At 36.6% G+C, this 11,036-nt stretch overlaps 1 protein-coding gene across 1 annotated transcript; it reads right to left on the reverse strand.

The window, feature by feature from the left end:
* Window positions 1-1,464: 1,464 nt before the first annotated feature.
* LOC114362263 (uncharacterized) lies at window positions 1,465-3,287 on the reverse strand. The gene has a single exon (XM_028317572.1). The coding sequence runs from the start codon at window positions 3,285-3,287 to the stop codon at window positions 2,667-2,669; it is 621 nt and encodes a 206-aa protein (XP_028173373.1). The 3' UTR covers window positions 1,465-2,666.
* Between the last annotated feature and the right edge of the window lie 7,749 nt (window positions 3,288-11,036).

The raw sequence follows: 11,036 nt of genomic DNA on the forward strand, positions 1-11,036 counted from the left end.
GCATGGAATGGGTAAAGAAAGGCTTTATTAAAAATTAAATATTTATTAATATTTTTACGTTGTACAAAATAGGTAGTACTTATACTTAACTCTACTTACATTAATTATGATTTTAAAGCGTGACTTTGCCGTGGGCAGTCGTTTTAAAATAAAAGCTTTGCTTATTATAAATTGGAAATATAAAATAATAATTCACTGGCAAATGTACAAAGAAGAAATTTGAAATAACTTTTATAACAAAAATTAGTAAACATTTTCTTAGAAAATATTGTACAAAAAAAAGTTCAAATAGTGGTTTCACATATTCATGCAATAAACATATACATATACGAGTAATAAATAAAATTCAAAAGTTACAAATTAATTGACGGTATTTTCTGTAGAGATTACGTTGTAGCCAAAAAGCTTTCATATTATTATAATAAGAGCTACAAGTATTATGTATATCTGACTATAAACACTTACAGAAGGACGTTTATCGTTTATATCAAATATACTCAACATCAAATAAACCGCACCTTCCGCGACGCGAACTTTAAGGATTTTCTTCTGACACAATCATGGTGCCCCAACAATATTGGTGTTATTTGAAAGCCCAATAAATATCCTTAAAGAAAAACACATTTAATTTCTTAATAAATGATTAACATATACCATAAATGTGACTTGAAAAAATACCTCACTTTGGGCCCACCTATGGGATCAATTAGACCAATTTTTATGGTTATAAAACCAAATAATGATCTCACGTGTCCTCTTTAACAGATGGATAGCGATTAATCCCAACTTAACAGTTTTATAGCCATAAAAGTTGGCTCTAGCGTAACTACCTATTTTTTTAAGAAGTGACTCTGGAGCCTTCTAAAGACACATTTTTGGGGTAAAAACCTTTCCTTTAATGAAATGAAGGTTAGAACTAGGCTTTTAAATGGTGCCAATATTGGTGGGAAGTGGGGAAGCATACGTTTGAAAATGCTTGTCGCGGGAGGTGCGATTTATTTGATGTCGAGTGTAGTTCTAAATTATTATGCTTACATACAATTAAATGCATCAACGATATTTGGCTCTACATAATATTAAACATCGCAGCGTATTTTATAATTAATTAATTTTGTAAAATATAAAAATTCCTGCTGCATGTAAAAGTGAGCGATGTAAACATCATAAAATATGATAGTACAATAATATAGGTAGTTAATCCTTAAGTATTTTCTGCAATAAATAGGCAAATACATAGCCCACGTATATCCAAACAAAAGACTTGTGCTATCGAAGTTGATTTTCTGTGATTTTTTTGTTGTTATGGAATTTCATACCTAACGCCCGTATTCACAAACAATACTATGAGGTCTCACAGAGCGCGTGGCGCGTGATTCAACGCTGTGCGTTCGATTTGCTGCTTCACGCAAACATCGTTTGTGAATACGGGCGTAATTCATGTTTTAAAGAAAATAGATGAGCTGAAGATTTTAAATTGATTATAAAGAACATAATTATTATGTTCTTTATAATATTATTATTTTAAAATGTAGAGTCCAACATAAACATTCATCATATAACAGAGCTGTTGATGCATCAAAAAAGTCGCGAGAATGTTTAGTAGCTAAACCAAAAGTAAAGTATTAAGATCAAATGGCGCATAATGCAACCTACTGCGCCATATTATTACAGAATCATGTCGGACGATGTCGAAAATTAAGGTTTGCCAAAAATTTACAATAATTTTGTACGTAGAGCTGTCTCTATACTCAACAACTCCTTGTTCAAAGAGAGTTGGATGACTTGGACGAATACCAAGTCAACTTGGATGATAAAAAATAAATGATATGTCAGATATTTAACTAAGTACTGACAGTTTCCTTTGTCTGCGACATGAGCCTATACTACAACTATAGTAATAATTTAAATTCGTTTCGCAGTCTTACTAATATCTAAGCACCTATCGTTTATCTAAAACTAAACGCAAAGCAACTATTTACAATGATTATTTACTTATTCTACTGTATCTATTTATAACTGTCCTGTAAAATATAGCTTGATTTGTATGACAAGTCTGAGTTCATCATTACATTCAAGTTCATTTTCTTACGCACATAATATTATTACCTACAACCATTTTATTCCTGTCATACAAATCAAGCTTACACACAGGCATACATGGATAATGTAAGTTTTTACATAGTTTTCATGAAATAATCGTTAGTACATAAGGCAGATAATTTGTAATGTTCTTTCAGTAGACTGTTATGAAAATAAAACTTTTTGCCTTTTTAATAAAAATCCGCAATAATAATAAATAATGATTATCTTGAAACAATATTTCAAACATGTTACAGCATACTTTTATGAGCCTCAATTATAAGAAGTGTTACAAAATAAATCAAATCGCGTTAACTGTACTAAATAAGGGGAATGTATGTGCGTAATGTTCAGAAATATGTGTAATGTGTCAGGTTCCTAATAACGTCATTTAATACTCGACTATTATACCGCTATTAGGTACCCAGATGGATATGTGGCCGTCGGCAAGGAAATATTTTATTCAAATCAACCTCAGAAACTATCATTTAAACGAGATTAGCAGTGATTATCTCTACACATTAGATCAGTACTTCGCAGATTTACTAAATACAATCCAATTTACAAAGCAGGAAAGAAGTTGAAAATTATGGGAGTAGTCTGTGGTACTCCGCGGACTTCTTGTTCTTCTCGATGACGTAGAAGGACTTAGGTTTGCCGTTTCCTGAGAAGTATTTCCTGAAAGACGTCTTCTTGGCTGGGACGTAGTAAGCGAGTGCGTCCAGAGAGTTCGGGTGGTCATTGGTTCCCTTCGGCCAGGTGGGAGTGCTCTCTACATCGACGATTTCGTCGTCGAATCTGGCTTGTGGTCTGTTCTTGGCGAGTTTCTGGAGTACTGGGATGTTCCAGTGATAGACCCTGGCAGGTTTTCCGTTGCTGGTCATTTGGAGAGGGAGAGTGCGGGCGGCGGCAGGGGCAGGATCAGCGTGTGAGTAGTAGCTGGTGTTTGGAGGCAGTTTGATGACGAACATCCTTGAATCGCCGCTGGCGTGTCGTCTTCCTTGCTCCGCTAGCCTCTTGCGGTGGTGGGCGGCCGGTATCCTGAGCTTCTTGAGGCCGAGTGAGCTGAGGAGCTGGTGCGTGGTGGGGTCCTTGGGGTCAGTGGTGAGGTTGTTGTCATGGCTGGAGGATGAGGCGGGCGCTGTGGTCGCCGCTGCGATGGTGATGAGCAGAATTGCAAAGGTTCTGGAACAAAGAGAAATCAACATTAATATTTGAAATCAAGACAATAATCATAGGTTTTTGGAGTTACCCATCTAAGATTACATTAGGTTTTTAAAGATTCCCACAATCTAAAATGGTAGATATGCGCTTGTGCAATTGCTTGTGCATTACAATTTACAAAGTATACAATGCATTATCATTACAGCCAGCAGAGGATAATGTTTGTCGTAGCGCTGTTGAATTCCACGAAATGCGTTTCTCTTAGCGACTCCAAAGAGCGTTGACACTGTTTGCGGGCCTTCAACGAAAAGGCAAACAAAGCTACAAAACTACGTCGCTTCCTCGTTTGCAATTAGCATAAGGTTTACTATGAAGCACCTAGAACCTTCCACAAGCTTCAAACGGTACTGGGACAATGTTGTTTTATCACTTTACGATATGTACCGTATGTGTTACTGAATTCAGTAATTAATACAAACATAAACAATCATTTTACGGCAAACTAGTGAGCTGGGAAAGTAATTTTCGGATTGAAGCGTGTGGGGCCTTCGTAATCGGTGTTAGGTACTTAAAATCATTGCTAATTTGGCGTAACTAATTCAAGTTTATTATTCCATAAATTATCAAAATTCAATTTCGTGTAAGTATACATCATACGTTTCATAATTCATAAAGTTTCAATTCCATTAGCAATAATTTTGCCGAGTGGGTCGTATTTCTAGGAAAGTGTGACAATGGTCCATAAGTTTTGCGACTGTGCGAAGTTACGCATATGCGTACGCGTTGGTATGCAGTTATTTTGCAGTTCAGAAAATGAGAATTCTAATATTTATCCGACTGCAAAAGAGAGATAATGGTTTTTATTATTGTTAACTCTTCATACACTCGTCTTCATCCAAAATGTTGGATAGGTTAATAAATAAATAAAATGCGCATATTAATTTAAATGTAGACGTGTGCGTGTGGATGTCTCTACTTTTAAATAAGGGCTAGACTGTACACGCGTTAGCCTCTTTAGTAAAAATACATAACGACGTTAGAAAATCGCCTTTAGGCTATACATTATCGTAGTATCGTACACTTTTGGCATGCGTGAGATCGCCATAATGACTATTATAACACTTAAAAAAACAAAAGAACAAGATTTAGGTTGTTTAAAACTACTCTAAGAAAACAACATGTTCTTAAAACCCAGTTCTTCATTATGTCGGCTGCATTTTTTGCCAGTGGCACAGTTTCTGTTTACAATACCACTGATATATTACCAATCCCTGAAAAAATCCGTTTGCAATGCAGTATATGAAGTAGAAAATTGGTTAGGCGAAACTGGCAAAATCATAGAAAAACTGAGGATAACTGTAAGATAATATCTTTACTCAACTCAACACTCAATGGATTACCGGTTTAGAAAACACCACCGATGTAGAAAACTATACTATAATGTCGATTAAGAGTATGTTCAATTTGGGTCTTTCACGTGATAAGAAACTCAGAATCAAAAGAGTCTAGATTGCAAACACTAGACTATAGTGTTCCGCAAACGGTGTACCGCGGCACACTGGTGTACCGTGGTCATTAGATGGTGTGCCCCGGAAAAATAAGATTATCTTAAACATATTTTTAGTAAGTAGGTAAGGGTAAGACTTAAAAGTTGATTTTTCATGTGTGGTGTACCTCCAAATAATTTCGTTTTCCTAGATGTAAATTGAACACAAAATTTTTGCGGAACACTCCACTAGAACAACGGAGGCGTTAGTAGAGTCGATAAACATAAGTCATTTTCTGTAATTACGCTCTTATAAAGCGCTTTTACAGATCCCAGTATTATTTTAACCCTGTCACTGCTTCGGGACAATGGGCCTGTGCTGAAAACAAAAAAGATTAAGTATAAGCGGCCCGCCCCGGCTTCGCACGGTTGCAATGGAATTTTCCGGTTTTTCTCTTCTATAATATACCTACATGTTTTATATCTATAAATCTTCCTCTTAAGTCACTCTATCTATTATATCCGTTGCGTAGATCTAAAGATCTAAGCATACATAGGGACAGACAGCGGAAAGCGACTTTGTTTCATACTATGTAGTATGCGCTATTCCTAAAAGATCCTAAAACGAGTACCTACTATGTGTTTGTTAGGACGGTTTCCGCAGAAGTACTTACATCTGCTTGTTCTAACTATTGGACAACTCGTACCTACATAAAATTTGTTAATTTCTCATGTAAGTGACTGTAAGGTTTTGATTGAGAAATAAATGTTCTTTAAACCTAAAGATCTGCGCATGTCCTCGGGCGTGTTCGCAGCCTTACACTGATTGAGATAAGTTAAATTATAGTTACACTATTTTTCATATCTGTATTTGACATCATGTTCTAGAACAAGAACGTTTGGTTTCTTCATTTATATTCAAATGAAATTGAATGTAAAAGTGAGATTGTAGTTGGATTACCACTATTACAACGATTGGATCTGTCGCTTGAGTAATAGAGGCGTTTACAGCAAGCTCTCTCCACACCATAACAGCAACTCAATCACAGTTATCATGTAAATGTAATTCAAATAGCACATTACTGACTGCAAACTGCAAGAACCCATTTTTAGTGTACCTACCGGAAAGTATTCAGTGCTTTTCTACTGGTTAAAACGTTACGTTATTTATGGAGTAGCTAGCTTTAGTAGTTATCCATTCTAATTAGGTATACATTTTTGCTGCATAATGACACCTATTCATTCTTTCATACAAACATAGGCTGGCATAATACATATCGTTTCATCTTTCTATTCCACAAACTATCTTACAGCACTGGCTGGCATAATACATATCGTTTCATCTTTTTTTCCACAAACTATCTTACAGCACTGAGGAACTACAGCATAGTTTCAGGAATATTTGTGTAGGTATATTTCGTAATACTTTTTATAAATAAAGCCTGAAGAAACAACACAACGATACAACGACAATTAAAAAAAATAGAAACAATGAACAATTACGAGGCCACTGCCTCAATAGGCTCCCCGCTCAGTATTTATCTTGACAAGCCCTTACGAGCTTGTCAAGAAGCTGGTCTTCCGCGGGCGCACTTGTAATTATTACAATTCACATGATCACCCAAATCCGTACCCAAATACAGCATGTTGATGGCCAGTTGTCCGTACCTACTGCATCTAATTCTACTGTGCTTGACTTCAACACTTCATAACGCGGGGTTACTTACTCAATACATGGTAATCTAGTTAAACGGAAGAAAGTGGTTGGTGGTGGTCAATTATACTTATTAATGGTTTTATAGGCGGTTACCAGTTTTCCCTTTTATGATTAAGATGTTTAGTTTAATGTTATAATTTTTGATCGCAAGTAATGTTTAAGATAAGTATCGTGGTTAATAAAATAGTGTAGTACCGAATAAGTAAGCGAAAGCATAGACAATTATAAATAAGACTACACAAATAAATATATTTTTTTTAAATGTTTGTTTTTTTTTCAAGAAATGTCCTAACCAAACTGAGAAAAGGATACACCTAGGATGAACTTTGGATTAAAATGACATTTCCATACTAAATGACAACTTAAGCCAGAGTTCAACTAGGGTGTAACTTTTATTATTGGGGGTATCATATTACCAAACCCGCCGACATGTCTGGAGTCGTCTTTTGACATTTTGGCAAAAAACGCGCGGTGATCGTTTGAAATAAAGCCGCGCGCCGACACTAGCCGGGCTGTCGTCGAGCTTTGTGTGTAGAGTCCTTTACATAGGGAAATCTATTTATTTATCTGGTTTCCATGTTTTCTGAAATTACCTAGTTACTCCGCGTTCTAGTAAACACTAATCAGTGCCGTTACCTGCTTAAATTATAACATGAAAACCCATGTTAACCCACTTGTACGAAGATTAATATTTATATAGCAAATAAAAATTACCGATAGTAAGGAACGTCGATTCAATAGTTTTGATTTCTCATTTACAAATCGACGACTATATTAGCCCAGTATAAATCTATTTATATGATAATGTTCGTATTAGAATCGTAACAGAGCTTGCCCACTTACTGGCATGTAAATGAATAGTTTCATAGTTTACTTCATCAAAGCAACTTATCAATGATCGGGTGTAATATTCTGAAAGAAACTAAACAGTTTTCAGCTCTTACTGCTGAAAGCTTTGGTTTAAATTTCGTTAAATATGATTTTTTGGATATAATTTTATGGTTCACTTTGTGACGCGCCCCGCGACGCATCGACAGCCCTAGCACCGAGCACGGAGATTTTGACAACCCTACGGCTGCGCGGCCGCACGCCGCACGGACCGAGCTAATATAAGAGACGGCGGCGACCGCGGGCGCCTAGCATTCGCTCGGGAGCCATTGCAACAGCCAGACGTTCGCGCGCGCGTCTATCGTTCCCTCGGCTGCATTGCACAGAGTCCCTAGCGAATNAACGTACGTCAAGAACTGCAAAACCTGCACGATATTATTATTATGATAATTTTGTTACGTGGCCTAATTATGTATAATGTAAGTAACTATAAATACTCTCTACGAAAAAGTTTTAAAACGTTATGTAGGTAGAAAAATATTTTTAAGCTTAATATTTCATAGCACAGAATAAGTTAGCACATTGGCAACTTTTGTGATGTATGCAAATGTCTTCAATCGTAATGTATTTTATGAAAGTAAGAAGATGAAAATAGCATGCCTTGGATAATCTGTAAGGCATTTTATAGTTAACCTCAAGTCTAAACCGTTTAACATGCGGCCAAGATCGGATCCGTCGCTGTTTATACAAAACCTGCTAAGAGTAGACCATTGCAAGTGCACAAGTGACCGATTTTGTCAATACTTTTTGTGGCAGCACGGACGTTCTGTTACCGTTGTGTAGGGTGACCAGGAATTTTGCGATTTATAGAAAAATGAGAGAGTTGAAATCGAAAATAATTTTTGTGGCTGTACTTGAAGTACTTAGTATTTGTTTAATCCTAAAGTACGAGGAAAATAAACATTGGGGTCTGATTATATGAAATATCAAGCTGCTGCGAGCAGGCCTGGCTCACTCCGCGCGGTACATCCGATAATTACCTACAGCGAAGCGCCCCGCCGGCGGGTATTATATCAGTCGAGTGTCACGCGCTCGCCCGTCAGGACGCTGGCGTGCGTTGTAGTATGATTATAATTCTATGATCGAAGTATTATTTAAAAATGGACATAAAGAGAAAGAAATATTGTGCGGCGTTCGGGTGTTTAAATTCGAAAAGTAATCTACCGGATTTATCTTTTTTTTTCGCTTCCCAAAGATGCTGAAAGGTATGTTGGCCATGTAGGTAATCAATATTTCTTAGGATAGTATAGGAACCTAACCTACTATGAAGGTTTTCCACAATGAATGCATACTTACCTACATACGTACCTCATTACAAATAAGTAGATTAATTATTTTTTCACTAGACAGCAACCCTAACAGCGTAAGAAGAGTTCAGAGGCACGCGATAGAAAGAGACAAAACTTGTAGGTGAATAAAATTGTAGGTACGTAGTGCTGTGCGAGCTGAATTCCACTGTATCGCGTCGTAGCAAGACTCGCATTTATTTAAATCGTCTTGCGGAGTAATCCTTCTGTACCTGTACTATTACTTATTCTGTGGTTCGAGTATTACCTACAAGCTGATATTAAAATGCATGTCGTATTTATAATCGTACGTATGTCGTGTTTGTTCAGTGAATCGCATATTTTTTATCGAGTACCAGTACCAACCATTGTAATATACCTACTCGTAATTAGCCACTACCCAATGATGGAAATACAGTTCAATTTCTTAACTTTAGCAAAACCCACCATTAGCTTCCACAAACCTGCAAACGTAACTCATGGTAATATAAACGCAACTATGCTGCCTATTTTAAAGTGTGTAATTAACCACGTTAATCAGACAAGGTGGTCTGCATTGTCCAAGTTCTGAAGTGTACAACCAACTGAAGTCCACACATGAAAAGCCTTACCTTATCCAATTGCACGTCCTTATTTCCTACCAATAGATGCCGTATTTGCATAAAAACTGTATGGCTGCTTGGCAATGCTACTGTCGGTGCATAGCGGCATTCCATTTAGGCATAGCACCCCGTTGAGATAAAGTGGTGGCAGTTGAAGTATGTTATTTCATTAAGATGACATCGAGATGTCCTTCAAGGCTTTAAAGGTTATAAAAAGAGTAAGATTTAAAAATACTCGCAACATTATGCGTGTTATTTTTAATTGGCTGCAACTGCCCTGACGGCTACGACTTGTAAAAAATAGTACAAAGTTTGAGCTTATTTTTCATGTTGTCGTTTTTTCTTTGACAGTCTTCAGCCGACTATGCTTTACTCAGTCCTCTTTCGCACCCATTAAAATGAGATATTTTTATAAGATTATCTTAATTATAACTCTACTATTACGCGAAATATTATGCTAATTAACTATGGTGTTTATGGTATGTTAAAGTTTAAAGTTTTAAATACGTTTAAAAAGATCAAAAAGCTGTCAGAGCTGAAAAGGTTTCGGGATAATCAAAAACTATAAACCAAAGAGCCTACCCTATATTTACTTACCCTGAAAACGATTGTTCACGTTTGTAAGTAATTTATTTTAGCACTTTGACATTTGGCCTTCGCCTTAACGCTAGGTCAATCAATTTGGTATGAAATGTTTATTATTCCGGACTCGTGAATTATGTTCGCAGCGCGCGCGCATGCGGTGCAGCGATGTGTCCAGCTGATAGGCTGCGGGAAAATAATTGTATCCTGCCTTGAATAAGTGATCCTAGAATGTAGTGATAAGACAGATATACAGAAAAAACTTTGCTGTCTCATTTACAGAGGCGGCGTTAAGCGTGGGCGATGTGGGCCACCGCCTACGGCCTCGCGGTACAAGGGGCCTCGCGACTCAAAAATGTTTAAAGCGAGAATAAAACAAAAATAATCCGTAATGGGTGCGACTCTGGATGGGTGTGACTCTGCAAAGTATATTATTTGTTATGGATGTGATTCTGGTTTGGTGGCATCTTGCCTAATGGCAAATCGCAAAAACTTCCCGATTAATCGGGACTATACGATGTTTACAGTTGATTTTCCAGAATATCACAAATTCTTTGATACATAACGTTTGTACTGCCGGAATTCATTCTCCTCTAGAATGTCCCCAAAATTCCATTATTTTTGCCGTATAGATAGTATTACCGTGGTATCACTTACCGTTTTCGACATATCTGCGTGTGCAAATGAGCGCGTATCGATACGATTAATATTATAGGGAGTCCTTCGTACTTACATATATTATGAACCTCAATATGTATAACTCAAAAACATTTTACGAAACTATTGAATAAATAATTGATTTTTTGCAATATTGCAAATATCATAGGACTCATTGTTTGTACTGCTAAAGTTCATCACCCCTTCAGGAAACCCCCAAAATTTCATTATTTTTGCCGTATCTCTTACAGTTTTCGAGATATTTGCATTTGCAACCAATTGTGTATGTATCCTGTATATGTCCCGTAATGTAACGTCAAGCCGGAACTGTGTGTTGAGGCAAGTTGTGCTGGTTATCAGAAAAATATTTAAAAAAATCTATGTGGCATATTTTCAATATATAGGCACTTAAAAAAAAAAACTAAAAATTCTACTCCAGGTGACGCACTGTGATTCGTGTAGAACAAGCTAGCTGGACAAAAGTCATTGTTGAATTTCTGATTACCGTTTATAAAAAACGATAAACAACATCCCAGACATTAAGGATTCCACAATTTTTTACTTTGTTAATTACT

This window comes from Ostrinia furnacalis, unplaced genomic scaffold (assembly GCF_004193835.3).
Source record: "Ostrinia furnacalis isolate ACB-3 unplaced genomic scaffold, ASM419383v2 OfSCF6310, whole genome shotgun sequence".
In the NCBI taxonomy this organism is placed as follows: Eukaryota; Metazoa; Arthropoda; class Insecta; order Lepidoptera; family Crambidae; genus Ostrinia; species Ostrinia furnacalis.